The following is a 17,267-nucleotide window of genomic DNA, read 5'->3' on the forward strand; positions in this document are numbered from 1 at the left end:
TTTTCTTACCAATAAAGTAGGAAGCACTGTAGGGATATTTCATCAATTGATGAGTTTCTTGAAACTGCTCGCTTTTTAATTACTTTTTTAATGAAAGACGCGGCTCTCAGCTTGCACTTTCCCCCACAAACAAGAAAAAAAAAATTTGAAACGTCAGCTCGCACGCTAGAAAAAAATATGAACGTCTTGTGTATTTTTAAAAATTTATGTGAAGCAACTGCAATAAATCACGACGTTTTGCTCGGTATAGGAAACATATTACAATCCTTTATTGCCGAAATAACGAACGAAAAACTTATTACAGTATTGTTCTCGCGTGATGAGTTATTTCACGATGCCGCTGTTCTGTTCGTACAGACTTAAGCAAATAAACGAGCTATTATTAAATTTTCATTGTCTGGATTTTCGAGAATTTAAAACGAGCAGTTATCGATTAATCTCCGCTATAGTTTCTTTGCTTTCCTGCTTCCTTCGCGCTTAAAACGAGGAAAACAGTAGCGAAAATGCGAATTTAATTTCCCTATAGTATCTGCGTTATTTAATGTAAGCGAAGCTCTTTAGTATAGTTTTTTTTCGAAGCGGAAATAATTCGATCCTGTCGAAACACCCCGTATGTGCGCCAGGGAGTGGAACGCAAACAGAAATTAGAGACCAGCTTTGTAGATAACGCAAAGCCAACAAACCGATATTAAAAAAAAAGCAATTAATTCGGAATTCGCGCATTTTCGTCAACCGCAACACCACAAGCGCGCCGAAAAAATGCAAACGTTTCCCTTTCGCGTCGATAAATCGAATCGCTTAATCGCCGCCCGCCTCGAGATGAAGGGCTAATTCTGTTTATCGTGTTTTACGCGAATCGGCGCTCGCCTTTTTTGCCACCAATTAGTTCGAATGTAATTTTCTCTCGGCGAACATCATTTCTTGTTTTGCTGATTGAGTGCGAAGTTTAAACAAATCGTATTTCCTGCAAAGTCTATCCTCGGAGGGGTTCCGAAGACTCGAAATTCTACTTTTACACGGTCTCGTGACTTGAGGGAATTCTCCGAGGAGGTCTTTGCACGTCTACTATCGAGAGCTCCTTATATTTCACAAAGTGATGAAGAGATTTATCTTCTTGGTAGATGGGTACTTGCGAGTTCATCTCTCGACGTCGTACTAATGAAAGGTGGTCAGCTGGAGGAAGACGGATGATTGCGGTGCGATGCAGAAGGAAAAAGTCAGATGAGCGAACCTTTTGTCATTTTTTGAAATGTTCAGAGGAGAAAATGGGTTGCAACAATGCTGTGAATTTGCTCGAAAATGTCAGGTTTTGATTGATACGTTTTAGTAGCACTTTGTAGTTTCGTTTCATTGTCGCTTCTGCATAAAGTACGAAACTTATTTTCCATTCAATGTTCCAACTTTACAGCGATATTAATCAGTTTCATGCAAGTTAGGAAGCCGAGTTTTTCCTTTATGGCGTCCTATCGTGTTTCTTCATCGTATAAATCAATTTGTTTCCATTCATGCGTGTAAACGAAGTTAAAATTTTACTTCTTTACAATAGAGAAGTCTGCATCGCGTGTTGAAGTTAATTTTCAGAGAGTTTTCTTACTTGAATATAAAAGTTTTGCGGACGCGATCGTTTTTAAAAGTTTAACTAGGAAAGTTGTTTAGAGAACAACGACAGACAGGCATATTTGAGAAGAAAGTATCTCGTTTTATTAAACATCCGCCGAAATTCTCTCCGAATCAGACGTAATTCGCTGCATGTTTATTTAAGCTCTTAGTGCTGAATTATTAACGACTCTCGGGGCGATTTCTCAACCGTATATTGTCATCTTTTCGAGCGGTTGAACGAAAGTAAATATTTATTGATTGATGTATGTACGTGCGTGGCGATCGCCGAGAAATTCGAATCAATAAAATCGGCAAGTTTGTAGAAAATAAAGCAATGCTTAGCAAAAACGCCACTTCAAAGCGACAAGCACATTGCGGTTTGATTCTTTGTGCGCTTACATACGTTACTTTTATAAAATTTTCGTCTGAAGGCTCGAGTAGAAAAGACATGTTTTTACGACAAGTCTTAATTAAAGGGAGTTATTTCACTGTGGACACATAAAAAGAAGTTTCGACCGTTTTAATTAAGACGAAACGAACGCTGTATAATTACCGTGACGAGATTTGAATTAGTGAATACGTTCATAATGAATTTATTTTGATCGTAATTTCTGCCAAATGCGATTATTATTCTTTAGAAATCTCCAGAGCCCATTAAAACAATTCGTAAACACCGCGACGGAAAAACGGACTCGGAATATTAAAGTGACCGAGTTTTAGAAGACTCGGACGATTTGCACGCCTTGGGAAACTTTCGCTTTGTTTTGGTTATTAAATATTTGCGGTTGTCGCAGGGAATGGAAAAGTTCTGGACGTTCTGGGTGTTGCTCGTTGGGGTTGGAACGAGTTGGACGAAGTGGAACCGATTTAGGAGAGTTCCCAAAGCTCAGACGGGGTTGGGCTCCAATAAATATTAATAAACAGACGCATTAAACCCATTCCCATGAATATTTAAATTGAGTTCAGTTCTCGCCAGATAATATGGCATCGATTCGCTTTAAAGACAACAAAGATGTTTTCTTTTCTCATTAGACGTTCGCGGATCAAAACTGGCTCACTTTGTGAATCGGAAAGAACGCTGCATGTTGTTTGTTTCGTTTGTAGTCGGCGAAAATGGCAAAAAAAAACAAACGTGTAGGAGGACGGAGAATCGTCGAGAGCGTTCCGAACAGAAAACGCATCAAACAGAATATTCGTGACGGAAACATTTTCATCACACGAGATAAAAAGATCGATCGAAGATGATCTACATACGTAATTCTGAGGATGACAAATTTTCCGCTCGACTTTTTTTAATACTTCAGAGATGGAGTCACGATCGTCGATTTAATATTTCAATCAATTTTAGTTGTAAGGTAATCTAGTTACTTACAAACGTGCTTTTTATGGAATCATTTTTGCACGAATCGATCTAAAACTTCCGAAACAATTCCCTTTATTTTCTTCAATCGTTTCTCTGAACTCCAAAATGAGGCGTCTTTACGTTGGAAAAGTTGTTTTTATATTACCAAAATTGAGTTTTGGTATGAACTCGCTTCTTATTGTGTTCCCCCGGGAACTAAGTTGACCTGACGGCTATCTGCCCAAACTTTTTTATTGCCGTTTTATTAAATTTGTATTGATTTTGTAAAGTTATTCGTGTGACCGTGGATCGTACAATGTTAAGTTTATTTTGTTGAAAGATGGAGGAAATTGGGTCTGGAGTCTAATCAACCCTAAAACTTCTAAGACCGAGGGCCACTTTGTTTCCTCACAAAACAAGGTCGCCATTTCTTTAATTGTTTCGTCGAGTTTTTTTCTGCCTCGAGGCAAAGTTGCACATTTTTCTTTTTCCGGAAGTTGGAACGAACCGGCTTCAAACAATAACAACAAGATTGTTGTTTCCCAGATGGGCTTGGTGGAAATACGTTTGTAGCTTTCGAAAGTTTGGCTGCATATTATTAACTGTTCTCAACATTAATTATTCATAAACAAGATTCCAACTTTGTTAGGTTAAACTGTTGCAATTTAATTACTCTGTTTCTGAAATCTTGCTCTCCTGAATGCTCTAAAATGATCTGATTCGATTCGTTTCTGCTCGACGGGGTTTGGATAATGTATGTAAATATTATACGGGGCGTTTCACTGAATTGGTGACCAAATTACTCGAGGAAACAAAATGCTCGCAATTCAGTTGCCACATAAACTGTTCGATGATCAAATCTTGAGAGACCGATGGGTAGCTAACTTATAAAGTTGCCATGTACGCCAAAGTTTCCTCCCCGAAGTCCAGCAGGCGTTAATTAACAATCCCGCTAAACTTTAAAATTAATTACACATTATCGACCTTTTACTAGAAAATCTCGTTAACTCCTATCAGAGTTTTAATTATTTTTTCAATCAACTTATCCAAAACCTAGTTACCAGTCGTGTATTAAAGCACAAAGAATACAAAAAGCGTGACAATCATACTCAACCCGCGTAGGAATAGCCCGAAGTCCGCACACTTTTCCACGATCCCTAATGACGTACGACACGACAATAGCGTGACTTGATCATTACTTTGAAAATATCCTCTGTTTGTGAAACGCATTTTCGTTCTCCTGGAAGTGGGCCCGCGGCTTTTTTAACTCGAAAAATCCTCCACAAAGCGAAAGAGTTAAATCAGAAGAGGGATATGATTCAGACACGAAAATTACAAAGAGTGCGTACCTTCTGAAGCCTCAAATAAAAATTCTAGTTTGAAAAGGAAAAACGGAGATAACCGTAAATTGTAGACGGGAATAGCCATCGGCGATATGGGTCACAATTTCAAAGCGGGAGGAGCACTTGGGCAAAAAATGTACTGTCACGACGCGCCGTTTATGAAAAACGCAAAACGATTTGCTAAAGAGTGTGTTCACTTTAAAGATTTAATAAAAGCGATTTGACATCCCACCGACTGCGCCGTTTGTCAGGAATGCTTCAGGCTTAACAGCTGCAAAAGTCGTAAAGGTGGTTTTTTTAAAAGGTAGTTGTCAGTGCGGGGTGTAAATAATACAATGGTAGTTTCTATATACAGAAAGTTTGCTGTGGAACTGCACCAGGAGGAGAAAGCGTATTGTATTAATTCTCCAGTAGTTTGCCGCATATCCAAGAGTTTCAGTAGCAATAATTACTGCATCTGAGTTTGTTCCTTTGAGAAATATTAACGTGACGTGGGGATTGGGGAATTAAAACGTCATACTGTATACGGATACATTTTTGACGAATAATAAATGCGATACCTCTATCACGATCTGCGCTGTTTGTAGTCTGTGACGCCGGAGGCAGAGCAGTCGTGCGCGTCGAAACTTTTTTTTGTAATTAAAATAGGTAGCACCGGCTTTTTCCGCCTGCTGCCAGAATTTTTGTTTATACTTTACTATACAACAATTTGTTTTTTGAATGAATTTAGACCATCCAGTCTAGTCTTCATATCCCGCCTTTGTCCTATCCAAACAAAGGAGGGACGCATTTAATAAAGCGCCTTAACGTTCGACGTCATAATGCAATTTTCGTGCATCGATCTCGGTTGATGTAAATCTAGAATCTAGACATTTACTTTGTAAAGTAAATACGAAACGAAACAGGAACGGTGATTATAAAGAGGTTTCCTTAAAGGAAACTGCTCGAGCGCAAATCGGTCCGATAAAAAAGGATAATCTCTGGATCAAATCGCAACATTTGGCGGTGGAAGACGTCGTATCTGGTGTACGGATCGTCCAGCAAAACTGACGAGAATTGCTGGTTTTAGGGCTAACTCTCGCTTTGCGGACTGTTGAGGACATCGTCAAGGGATGGACTAAAGACGCCATTTCCTTACTTTATGGCTTGTGGTTGGAAGTATGTTACCATGAATGTCACTGTCTTCCACTTCCAAGTGTTTAATTTTACATCCTACCGACTGCGCCATTTGTTATTCATGCTAGCGTAAACTGGGTTATTTTCAGTTTGAAGCGCGCAGTTAGTTATTTTATGGATTTTACAGCAGTATGTCTTCTTCAGACGAGTCTTTCAATTTTAAAAATACACACCCAGATATAAATAGTGCACGTCCCGAGCTCTCCGTCGAACGTTCGATTTGTCCGCTTAAAATTCACGAATGTGTCTGCTCTTTAATCAGTGCACAGTTGTTATTTGGTTAATTAATCTTAATTTCTCAGCACTAAAACAACAAATTGCTGCGAAAACGCTAAATAAATGAAAAATAAACGTCTTTCGAGTAATTACCGAAGCGGTTCCCTGCGGACTCGACGAACCTCCTCTCGGCAACATATTTTTCGTGGAGAGATCCCCCGAGACTATGGAAATTTTTATTATTTTCGACGAACAAACCGGCCACGAACCGTTTATGTTTGTTCCTCTGTATCCCCGTGCTCGGGGTAACTTTATTAAGCGGGGATTGTGGACTCGGGGCGATTTTTAGCTATCTAGGGCTTAGTCGGAACCGTCGCCGAAGGCGTGTATTTCTGATTCGACCGAAACAGTACCGGAGCTTAGCCCTCTCGTGAGCGAAACGACGTCCCAAACTTGTCATAAATTGGATAGAGGCTTCAATTTTATTTGCATGGGGAAGTTTGGAGACGTAATTGTGCGAAGCACAACACTGTCTGACGAGTGACGCGCCTCCAACTTAATCGCTGTCTTCAGTTGCCAAATTTGTAGCGGAACGATGAGATGGATGGAGAATGGGAGGGCTGTAATAATATGGGAAAGAATAATCGGGGGAAAGACACGCGCTCGTTTCTCAAGCCGGTTTAATTAGGAGCGAAAGTGGCGCATCGACGAGAAGCGAACACGGTTAAAGACAATATAGAACAGAAAAGGTAAATAGTTATTCTCGCAACGTGAAAACTTTTTCCCGTGCGTTGCAACGAAGTTAAAAAATGGGCTTGATTATTCGCAAACTTTAAAAAGCGGGCTTACCGCGAAAAACACATCCCACGATGAGTGTAAAACCCGGTTTTAAACAACTTGATTTATGTGAAGCTCTCACGCGATTATATCCATTTTTGGCAGGAAACTTTTATGCGAACTCGATAGAAATTTTTTACGATTATTCCGCTGATCCAACTTTTCGAGTGGTCCATATATTACAGATGTGACGCACGAGTTTTAAAAATGCTCATACATAAAAAATGAAGACCATATAATCCAGCTGCTGACATAATGACACATTGAAGATGCTTAATCCATTCATGATGAAACGTTACTACTAAGCTTTGAAACTAATTGAAAAATACACTTGGCAGGAAACATAAATATAATATGAAAGTTTAGTCCCTTCTTTGAAAAAAATTAAATACATTTTCAGTTTAAATTCTTCATATAACAAGTAATATAGAGGTTTCATCAGCATAACTATTTAACGGTCCTAAAATTAAAAACATTGGAACAATTCATATTATTTTAAATATCTCCCTAATTACCTTTATAAGTGAAATTTTTCCAGGGCATTTTTAACAGTCCATAATTTTGGTGTTTGTATGGGCGACTCAAAATCCATCCGGCTGCATCTGCACCAAACGAGGTACTCTATGTTGATAGATTTCGGTGGTTCTATCCATTCAGATACGATCATGGTATCTGCAGGCGAATATTTATTAATCCGATTGACAATCACTTTCCTGTTGGGAGGTCATCCCCGTTTTCAAAAGTATATTTCACAATGAAGTAGCATCCTTGTCTTTTTCTCACATATGTGACATCTTTTACCGAAAAATGTTTTGGTAATATTCGCACAAACGGGGCTTTTTTAGCATTCTCCTCCTCCCAAGTGCAATCAACCACAAAATCATCTGAAGCGTGTAAGGTGATAAAAATTTGTAGGTAAGCAGAGAAAAATGTCATGCCTCGGTGGGAATCGAACCCACGTCTCTTTGCTTTCCGGGCAAGTATCTTTACCACTGGACCACGAAGCCACTTATCTTTCTCTGCTTACCGACGTGTTATTGTGCCGCCACAAAGCGAATTTTAACTTTTAATTAAGAAGACTGTTAAAATACCAAGGGAAAAAGACGAATTTTAAGTGTTTTTAAATGGTAACTTTTTTTGCCCGAAACCGTATTCACGTTTGATAAAACAGGATATATTTCTTAAAATTTTGACTTTTTTAAAAAAGGGTGACTTCGAAAACCCGGGCAAATTTTTTTAAAATTTTAACTTTTCAAAAGTTATCTTGAAAACCAGGCTAAAAGCATTAAAAACGTATTGTGTTCTAAAGGGGCCTTACTAGTAGTAACGTTCACTTGAAAAATTTTATTTTATTGTTAGGTTCCAGACTCGATCTACCTCCGCTCGAAAAGTCCGACGTAATTATTAAATTATTTGGATTTTCGTGGGTTGGTCGAAAAAACTTTCCGCCGTCTGCGACACGACCAGTTCGCCGAGTACACACAAAACATTTGATTTATTTATGTCAATATCGCGCGATTTTATTCGTTTTGACGTTATTGTATTTGTTCAGGTGTAGTTTCGCTTGGAGAAAAAACGGGAAATCCCTGGGTCGAAAGTTGAGAGGCGTTGGGAATTTTAGGTTCGACGTAGTGGTGCAGACGGTTTCCTTTAAAGTAAAAACTCTGTCGCTGACGTAGACAGTAGGAAGAAATTGCCGGTTTCGTCACCGGAACGTGGCTCTCCGATTGGTTATTGCAGTTCGCGGCATTTTTAAATTCGTTACTACTTTTTCGGTGTTACATTCAACGCAATGAGTGTATTTGCCCGAGTTATTTTTTGGTCGCTCGCACATTTGCATCGGTTTGTATAGGTAAATGAATTAACAAAGCACAGTTGTCTGCTAAATCAATGTTTGTGTAATTCGTTTGCAGCAATTATTTAATTCGGGTAAAAATAGCGAACAATAATCAAATCAAATAAATAAATCCCTGCAGGTGTTGTACGTCGATCAATTTCCGGGAAATCGCTGATCCCGGCCCGTTTTTTCCAGGTGTGCATTGTTCAGAAAAAGGATTCGAAACAGATGTTCGCCATGAAATACATGAACAAACACCAATGCATGGAACGCGACGCCCTTAAAAATGTGCTCAGAGAGGTGGAAATCCTGACGAGATTAGAACATCCCTTTCTCGTCAATATTTGGTTTTCATTTCAAGGTTAGTATAAGCAATTGATACCGACTTTCCGATAACCAATTTTGTCTCCGAAGACGAAGAAGATCTTTTCATGGTGACGGATCTCCTGCTGGGAGGCGACCTGCGCTATCACATCCAGCAAGAAGTGAACTTTTCAGAGGACGCCGTCAAGCTGATGGTGTGCGAGCTGGCGCTGGCTCTCGACTATCTTCAGTCCAAGCACATAGTGCACAGGTCGGTAGAGGGTTTTAATTAGGTCTGCGGCGTCTACATCGATCATTGTCAGCTGGAAAAACAAATCTCGCGTCGGCAAATAAAGGGAAAAATAATTTCGTCGGAATTGAGTTGCTTGTAATTAGGGATCAGATTAAAGGATTAACTCGATAATGGAGGAAAAACTCAACAGTTTTCGAGTTTGTAGGAGCGAATCTGCCTCGAACGACACGGTCACATTCTCGAGTCGAGTAATGAACTTGTGTAAACTTCTGCGTCCTGAATTAGGTCTAGCGATGGTATTTATCCCGGAGGTAATGTTTAGAAACGTGGCCGGTTTTTTATAGGAACGTGTACTTTACGTGCTTTGCCATAGCAATGAATTATTTATTTACATTTACCGCGGCGGTCAGCAAGCAATTATCCGCTAGGGAATTGAGAGATTGTTTCCTTTTCGCGTCTGACGTCTGGGATGAAAAGGAGTGTTTTATACTCGTACGAGTACGCGCTACTCTGTCGTCTTGATTACAACTCTCGTGCTTTGATGTGAAAATCTGAAAGAAAATCATCTTCGATGAAAATAAGACAGGATATGAAATCTTTCCTCTCGAGAGTATGCGAGTCTTTCATTTGTTAACTAATCCGTCTATTGAAACCCCGGACACAATAACGATCCTTTGTTTGCCGTCAAAAAATAAAAGATATTCTCTTCATTCGTTTTTTCAAACCAAATAGCTACTGATTCTAAAGGGAAACGATTTCTTTGACTTATTTGAGCAATTTCTATCATTTCAGATTTATTATTTTGAAATTGCATTGATACCGTCTCCGGTTTCTTAAATTAGCGCTCTTTGTATCTCTTCTCCCGGAGTTTTTTCATCAGTACGTTCCGCGTTCTCATAATACGGTAGCGTTGGCAACGACGTGAACTATAAATAAAACGAAACTTATATATGGACGCAGAAAGGGCAGTCTCGTGAAAGTAAGTATACACCGGACGCACTAATACTCTAACTAACTTAGTCCTATTGAAAACTTAACACCAACTCGAACTTCTCCACTAAATCGTTCCCAGCTTCAAACAATCGATTCTTTTGATTAAAAATTCCACAACTCCTAAGCGAAACCTAAAACCCCCTCTCGAGACAACAATCTAACTAAGTGGAATAAAACAGACAACCGAGGCGCGGATTTAATAATTCAGGCAAGAAAAAGAACTTGGTCGAAAACGAAATCCCAGCACAATTCGCAGGTCATATAACTCGGTTCGAAACTTAACCAGACCAATTTCATTTTCTGCTTCTCCAGGGTAATAATTAAAGGTCTGACTCTGGGAAACCGTTATATCGTTCACCGCATTTCACCTAAATCGCAGATTTTTATTTCAAATGTCAATCGTTAAACGGAACGACGCGATTTCGATCTTTTCTTTTCATTTTATGGTAATGCGAACGTTATTTTTGCAGGGACATAAAGCCGGATAACATATTGCTGGACGAAGAAGGTAAGAAGCGCATGTGTTAAAACCAGGAGATGTAAATTAATTTATGATGATTCAGTAAACCTCGCAATCATGCCGTGAATTTCGCGTCTTGGCTTTAATACAGAAAATCCTTAGTATAGTGCACAACTCCATTAACTGAAGAGGTGGGCTGAAATCAAATTAAAAATTTATTTACGAGAGTGGATATGAGAATCAAATCAAACGCCAATTTTAAACAACCAACTAAAAATTAGCCGCTCACAATACGTTATTTAGTTACAAAATTAGAGAATTAGTATTGTGGCTTAACTTGTGCGTGCTGGGTTAATTCTGTTTTCTGTGACAAAGGGCACTTCCACATCACCGACTTCAACATAGCCACAGTCCTCGAGGACTCACACTTGGCGACCTCTATGTCAGGAACTAAGCCCTACATAGCCCCCGAAATCTTCGACTGCGCCATGGACCTGTGCGTCGGCTATTCTTATCCCGTCGACTGGTGGTCTTTAGGTAACAAATTTTTTTTGAAACGACAGCACGCTGACGACGGTTTCAGGCGTGGTGGCTTACGAGATGCTGAAAGGAGTCCGCCCGTTCGACATCCATTCCAACACCAGCATCCAAGAAGTCAGGATCTTATTTCAAATTGGATTAGATTACCCACAGAATTGGAGCGAAGGGATAATTGATTTAATTTCTAGGGTAAACGTTATTTCCATCCGAATCATAGTTTGGCTCAATGGAATTATTTCAGTTGCTTTGTATTAGTCCGGGCTTGAGGGTTTCAAACATACAAGAACTCAAACAAGTCAAGTGCCTCAAGAAGTTCGACATGGATCGGGTGTTCCAGAGACAGTACAAGCCGTACTTTATGCCTCCCGTAAGCCGCGTAAACTGAATGGTTTTTGTTTTAATCGTTTGTTGTAGAAAGATCATTTGAATTGCGATCCGACTTTCGAGCTCGAAGAGATGATTATCGAAACGAAGCCGCTGCACAAGAAGAAGAAGAGGTTGGCGAAGCAGAGGTCGATCAGGGAGATCCAGGGACCGATGAGCATTGAATTGGTGGGTTTGGCTCCCGTAATAAGACGCTTATCTACCTTCCGAGTGGCCGCAAGCGTCGCTAAGCTATTATGAATCGTAGAGTTTGCGGTCGAGGGGTGTAATAAGGATTTGACGGCGGCTAGACCTTTCGTATTTATGAGGGGAAGGGGTTGTTTACCGTTGCTTTTCGCATTTTCAGGACGCGGATTCCCCGATGGAGCATCCCGGGAGCATAATTCCCGACTTTAAAGTATACAACAGGTATCAAGAGCTGGAGCGCAGGGAGCGCGAACGGAAGGAGCAAGCCTGGGAGAAAGAGCTGGAATTGGCGATGAGGTCGTCTGATCCTTTAAAAGAAGAAACCGAACCTCGCGAAAAGATCCACAAGTGTACCGGTTGTCCCAAACTTGAAGCAACAATCATCAATCCCAAGTGTCAAACAAACACTGACGGTAGTAATAATAAAAGTCAATTACCGCTACCAGAAACGGAAGGGTCGTCCGTTAACGACATCCACAACAAGCTCCAAAACATAGACTTCATTGACAGAACTCCTTCACCGGTAGACCGAACCGATGGCACCTGAGCATTTTTTTATCAAAGTCGCGATGTACCAAAATATATTTTTTTTAATAAAAAAACTAACTGGAAAAAAATTATATTCTCCAACAAATTACAAATAGGTTACATCAAACATTAAAGCCCATTTATAAAAAATTAGTCTTCTAAAGATCACCTTTTTACACAATACAGGAACTGAAAACTTGTACTCAATGGCAAACTCTGAATAACACTAAAAAAGGCAAAGTACTACTAAGGCAAGTAATGGAAGCCAGAGAAGACGAATCGCTCGATCTTAAACGGCAGTTACGTCGGTCGTCTCGATTCGAGTGATCGGTTCCATAACTTTAACGCTCAGATTGTTCGAGGATTCGGAATTCAGCTTCAGCGTCTGGAGTATCTCGATCACGTTGTCGACGGCGAACGGTTTCTCTTCCACCTCTTTACTCACCGGTTTGACGTAGTGCAAATAACAGAACCCCTTGTATCCGCGCCATGTGATGTTATTAGGCTTAATCCCGTGGTCGATTAGGGCGTCTTTCAAGTGACGCACGCGCACGTTCTTGTCGATGTTGCTCACGACTAGAGAAAAATCAACTTGCAATCGACGCGAATTACGACGGAAAGTCCTGGGCCTCTTTTTCAGCGTTTGCGAGACGTCGTTTTCTTTGTTGCCCTGAAATCATCGACATAACACGAATACAACAAAAATCCAAAGTTACTAACGGGATCTTCGTTTTCTTTCGTCACTTGCGCCGATCTAGATCTTTTAAAGAAACGTCTTCTCCGCGGTTTCGTATTGTTGGTACTATCTGTAATCGCGTCTTCTGGCACTATTCTCTCGGATTTTGGTCTAGGTGGAGGATACCGCTTTATCTTCGGCAATCGCCGTTTGTCTTCGGTTTCGGCGTCGGTATCGACCTCTTTCAAAGCGATATCTTTACCCTCACTTCAACAAAGTATTTTTTGTAATTACAAAAAACGCCCTTGATACGAAAATTTACCTGGATTGAGCGTCTCTAATTTTTTGTAAAATCGGCATTTCGTTCAATTGCCTTTGAGAAAGCAAATCCCAATAGATCCCCTCTGGTCTTGGCAGTTTTTTCTCGATTTTAATGATTTGTGTTGGCGTCAAAATATAATCAATAGGCACGTCATGTTTTTGAAAAATGTCATTTGGAAGAGTATCAAAGACCTGAAACGTTAAAATAAAAAACCTACTTGTACGCAACACATAACAGACTTGTGCGTCATGAACTGTCGTCACGATTGTCGTGTTGTCGTCGACAGCTTTCATTTCCTTAAGAACGGCATACTCCAGATCGGCGAATCCTTTACCTTTGCCGATCCTGCGGCCATCCCTTGACACCGCCACGCTCCCTAACACGAGCAAGTCGATGCTTAACTCATCCCCGAACTCTACGTTTTTCCCCAGGGTTTCTATCCCCCATCTAGTCACAGTCTGTTTGATGTTCTTGGGCTTGTCGTCGTTGCAAAACGACAGTTTTTTCAAAAGTCCCTCCTGAAGCTGCGGGACAGGCACATAAAGAATCTTGTCGTTCTCGACGACGAGGGCCCTCGACGCCTCCAGAGGCTTGTCGGGGTTCACCTCGACGGATTTGGCGGTTTTGAACTCTTCGAGCTCCAGAAGCTTAGTCGCCGCTTTTTCGGCCCCCTTGAAATTAGGAATACGCCCGAAGACGGGTCGAGGGAAATTGACCAATTTATTCTTTTCGAGATATTCCCACACTTTTTTACGAAAAGATTGCTTTGAACTGTTTTCAACTGAGGAAAATTGCGGTTTTTTTTTCTCATAACCAAAATGACGAAAGTGCTTACCGTCGCTTTCCGGTTGTTGATTCTCGGTTTTCGCCTCGGGGATGTTTTCCTCGCTGCTCATTTTCGGTGTTTCATTCAGAAATGTTATCACAAATTCACTATCGCGCAAATAAATGCCCACTTTCGAAGTGTTTATCTTTTTCTTGGTTACCGAGCCATTTTGACGTTTCGCACAAGGTCACATGTGCAGATGCTGGAGACAGGGGCGGCGCTGCAGGGAATGCGTGGGCAACGCCTCCCTACCCTAACAAAAAATTTATTGTCGCTGCGGGCTCTTCATTTAGAATGCACAATTCTAATTTTCTAGTTTTTTTTTTAATTCCTTCATAAAAAATATAAATGACGTCATAACTAACCAAAAAAAAAATTGTTTTATTAACAAACTTCATGCTACTTTTGAAGACAGGAGAATTAACACCAAAATAAACCACCCCTAGCGTTAAATAATCGTTTTATTACTTATTTTGCTTAAATTACTCATCACGTTAAAAACTGAGTATTCACCTTAGAGGTATTAGCACAACCTATACTATCTCATTTGAACAAAATTTTACAAAACATGTACATGAAACACAGCTAATCACAGGCCGTTCTTGACAACCATTGAGTTAACGAATAGTCTGGGACATGTGCAACGGAGTGAGCATTAATTCAAACGCTGCGTCCTTCAAGTTGGCACCCCTTAAATTAGCTTCGTGTAAATCACTGCCTGATAAATCACAGAACTAAAAATGTACCAGTTAGTATAAAAAAAAATATTGAAACACCCTAGCACCTCTAGGTCAGCTCCAGCAAGAACAGCGGCCCTCAAATCACAGTTCTGCAGATTGGCGTTTTTCAAAGTCGCCACTCTCAAATTAACGCCTCCCATGTCGCTGCCCTCTAGGTTTGCCCCTTTGAGGTTTACGCCCTCCATGTTTGCCCTGCCGCCGGCCGGGTCCTTGAAATTTGAGTTCTTCATGCTGACGCCTTCTAAATTGGCGCAGAGACACTTGACGCCTAAAAAAAGTAGCGTTACACATATTTTGAATTCAAGATTTATCTCTTTACCAAGTAGTTGCGCCCCGTCGAGGTTAGCGTACGACAGGTCGGCCCTCTCCAAACAACAATAGCTCAAATTTGAGCCGGTCAGTTTACAACCTTGTAAATTCGCGTATTTGAAATTGATGTAGCGCAGATCTAACTTGCTTAGATCTGAGCCTGATAAATTGACTCCTTGGAACCTCAATTCTGTGGTGTAGGCACTTCTGATTAAGGCGTCTATCACATCTCGTCGAGTTAAAGGTAAGTTATCCCTATTCACATTCTGCTGGTTTATTATCTGCTCTAGAGTGGGCACAATAGACTCAATACCAAAAAATCTCGCTTCTTCTAGAATCCCTTCCGGATTAATGTTATTATCATATATTAATTGACCATTTCTAAGATAGTTTATGATGGGTTCAAAATACAAGGGACTTCTGTCTATTAGGAAAGCGCCGTTTTTATCAATATTGCTCGGAGTGAACAGGTACCCGTCGTCGTCGCCTGCGAACATCCGCGCAAGCATGCTCTCAGGTTCTTTCGTGGTCAAGGTGCTTTTCGAAGTCGTGAAGTATTTTCCGCCGACGTTTAACGTCACCCACTCAGAGCATTTGATCCGTTTTGCTTCATCTTTCGGAGGAACTATAAAATCTTCGCCGCAGGATATGTACAGGTTGTCGTTATTGCGTATAAAAGAAATGTCGTGCACTTCTGTGCCATCTTCTATAAATATTCGTCTCACTTTTGTGTTGAACTTTAAATACGCTTGGCTCATCAGCTCTTCCAAGGTTCGCGGAACCACGAAAATCTAAAAAAAAAGTTATTAAAGTTCGTAGTTACAAAATCGCTTTAAATTACTTCGCCTTTTGTGTTTGTTCCATTTTTATAAAGAATCACCCGTTTTTCACTCATTTTAATTGGAAACGAAACAATCACAATAAATTTGCGGAATGTTAACTGCGAAATTTTGGCAAAACAACGTCGCAAAACGTCACACAGGTGTTTTTAGCGTGCGGAATTGGCACCCCTGGACGTAAAAAAATTGCAAAAAAAATCGAACTACGTGGGATTTTAATCTCGACATTTGCGCAAAATGCGCACAAATGATAGCTTTTGTAATTTTGTATAACGGGAAAAGAGCGCACTGCGTATTTTTAAGAGTTAAATACGAAATAACTCGTTGCACCTAGTGATTTTCATGCTCAATATTGGTGCTGCCGAATGTCGACAGGTGACAGGTGACAGCCACGGTTGGGGAAAATATCCCCTCCTCAGCACGGCCATTTTCAATGATAACAATTCCGTGTATTTTAATTTTACGTCATCGTTTTGTATAGTTTACGCAAGTTGTGTTAACACGTAAATAAAGTATATACAAAGTGTTTAAAAGTTCACAACACACACAGGCAAAATGGGTAAAGGTTTCAACAATTATATGTGCAAAAAATTCTTCCATCCAGCGTCGAGGGATAACCTGAAACGAGTATGGATGGCAGAACAGAAGGCCGATGCCTACAAAAAGAAACAAGAGGAGCTGCGGCAACAGTACGAAAAAGAACAAGACTTGCACGATAATAAAGCTATGCTTAGTAAAGAAAGCAAGGATAAGTTGAGTATAAACTTTATGTATGAGCCCCCGCCTGGTGCTCGGAAGGAACGAGAACGCGAAGACAACGAACCAGAATATAAGTTTGAGTGGCAAAGGAAGTATAATGCACCCCGCGAGAGTTACTGCAAAGGCGACCAAGAAATACGGGATCAGCCTTTTGGAATCCAAGTGAGGAACGTCCGGTGCATCAAGTGCCACAAGTGGGGACATATCAACACAGGTATGATCTTAATAAAATTCGCCAATGAGTTAAACTAGCTAACAGTGGTGTTGTTTCAGATAAGGAATGTCCAATGTATAGTCTCTCCACAAGTGTGGCAAGGTCATTGGAGTCTGCATCTATTATGGATCAAAAGTCGCTGGTTGAACAAATGAAAGAAGACGGTTTGGCCATCAAGAAGCAGTATTTGAACAATACAGGGACCGCGAATTACGATTACATTCCAAATGAAGAGGAAAACTCAGCTGTGTCTTTCATCAAATCCCTGTCGAAAAAACAGAAGAAAGCTCTTTTGAAGAAGTTGGAAAAATTAGAAAAAGGTGCGAAGAAAGAAAAGAAACGGCGAGATAGTTCCAGTTCTGAGGAAGATCGAAGACGGGATAGGAAGAAACACTCACGCAACGATGACGACGACGACAGGAGAAACAAAAAACGCAAATCTGACAGTTCAGATTACGAAAATCGTAAAAAGAGACGCTCATAATTGTATATTCTATTCTTAATTATCTGTGTATAACATGTATATTTTAGTAAATAATAAATGTGTTCTGAAACTTAACTTTTTAATTTACACATTTAAACCTC

The 17,267-nt window shown here is 40.3% G+C and overlaps 4 protein-coding genes, 1 long non-coding RNA gene and 1 other non-coding gene across 6 annotated transcripts in view; 2 read left to right on the forward strand and 4 right to left on the reverse strand.

Annotated features, from left to right (window-relative positions):
- The window catches only part of LOC135136466 (serine/threonine-protein kinase 32B), a 28,994-nt gene extending 16,908 nt beyond the window's left edge, over window positions 1–12,086 (forward strand). The window contains exons 4-11 of the mRNA XM_064065745.1: window positions 8,546–8,711; window positions 8,765–8,924; window positions 10,370–10,407; window positions 10,735–10,896; window positions 10,943–11,088; window positions 11,141–11,266; window positions 11,314–11,451; window positions 11,630–12,086. Of these exons, the coding sequence (XP_063921815.1) occupies window positions 8,546–8,711; window positions 8,765–8,924; window positions 10,370–10,407; window positions 10,735–10,896; window positions 10,943–11,088; window positions 11,141–11,266; window positions 11,314–11,451; window positions 11,630–12,016 (1,323 nt within the window). The 3' untranslated portion in view covers window positions 12,017–12,086. The remainder of the gene's footprint in view (window positions 1–8,545; window positions 8,712–8,764; window positions 8,925–10,369; window positions 10,408–10,734; window positions 10,897–10,942; window positions 11,089–11,140; window positions 11,267–11,313; window positions 11,452–11,629) is intronic.
- On the reverse strand, window positions 6,858–8,034 carry LOC135136471 (uncharacterized). Its single transcript, XR_010281712.1, has 2 exons — window positions 7,029–8,034; window positions 6,858–6,973 (listed from the first exon to the last, which is right to left on the reverse strand). It is a non-coding gene; the product is annotated as an uncharacterized LOC135136471 (long non-coding RNA).
- Trnas-gga (transfer RNA serine (anticodon GGA)) lies at window positions 7,444–7,520 on the reverse strand. Its single transcript has one exon. It is a non-coding gene; the product is annotated as a tRNA-Ser (tRNA).
- Lost (lost) lies at window positions 12,073–14,019 on the reverse strand. The gene is made up of 5 exons (XM_064065747.1): window positions 13,831–14,019; window positions 13,235–13,776; window positions 12,996–13,186; window positions 12,718–12,940; window positions 12,073–12,667 (listed from the first exon to the last, which is right to left on the reverse strand). The coding sequence occupies exons 1-5, from the start codon at window positions 13,889–13,891 to the stop codon at window positions 12,287–12,289; spliced, it is 1,398 nt and encodes a 465-aa protein (XP_063921817.1). The 5' UTR covers window positions 13,892–14,019; the 3' UTR covers window positions 12,073–12,286.
- Window positions 14,020–14,264: 245 nt separating this feature from the next.
- Window positions 14,265–15,963, reverse strand: LOC135136440 (BTB/POZ domain-containing protein KCTD9). Its single transcript, XM_064065702.1, has 4 exons — window positions 15,712–15,963; window positions 14,881–15,661; window positions 14,606–14,829; window positions 14,265–14,555 (listed from the first exon to the last, which is right to left on the reverse strand). Exons 1-4 carry the CDS (start codon window positions 15,763–15,765, stop codon window positions 14,439–14,441), a joined length of 1,176 nt encoding a protein of 391 aa, XP_063921772.1. The 5' UTR covers window positions 15,766–15,963; the 3' UTR covers window positions 14,265–14,438.
- Window positions 15,964–16,112: 149 nt separating this feature from the next.
- Window positions 16,113–17,236, forward strand: LOC135136442 (corepressor interacting with RBPJ 1). The gene is made up of 2 exons (XM_064065705.1): window positions 16,113–16,682; window positions 16,742–17,236. The coding sequence occupies exons 1-2, from the start codon at window positions 16,265–16,267 to the stop codon at window positions 17,164–17,166; spliced, it is 843 nt and encodes a 280-aa protein (XP_063921775.1). The 5' UTR covers window positions 16,113–16,264; the 3' UTR covers window positions 17,167–17,236.
- The last annotated feature ends 31 nt before the right edge of the window (window positions 17,237–17,267 follow it).

Source organism: Zophobas morio, unplaced genomic scaffold (assembly GCF_036711695.1).
Source record: "Zophobas morio isolate AGI-343-1 ecotype UQ-CSIRO unplaced genomic scaffold, CSIRO_AGI_Zmor_V1 ptg000026l, whole genome shotgun sequence".
Classification (NCBI taxonomy): domain Eukaryota; kingdom Metazoa; phylum Arthropoda; class Insecta; order Coleoptera; family Tenebrionidae; genus Zophobas; species Zophobas morio.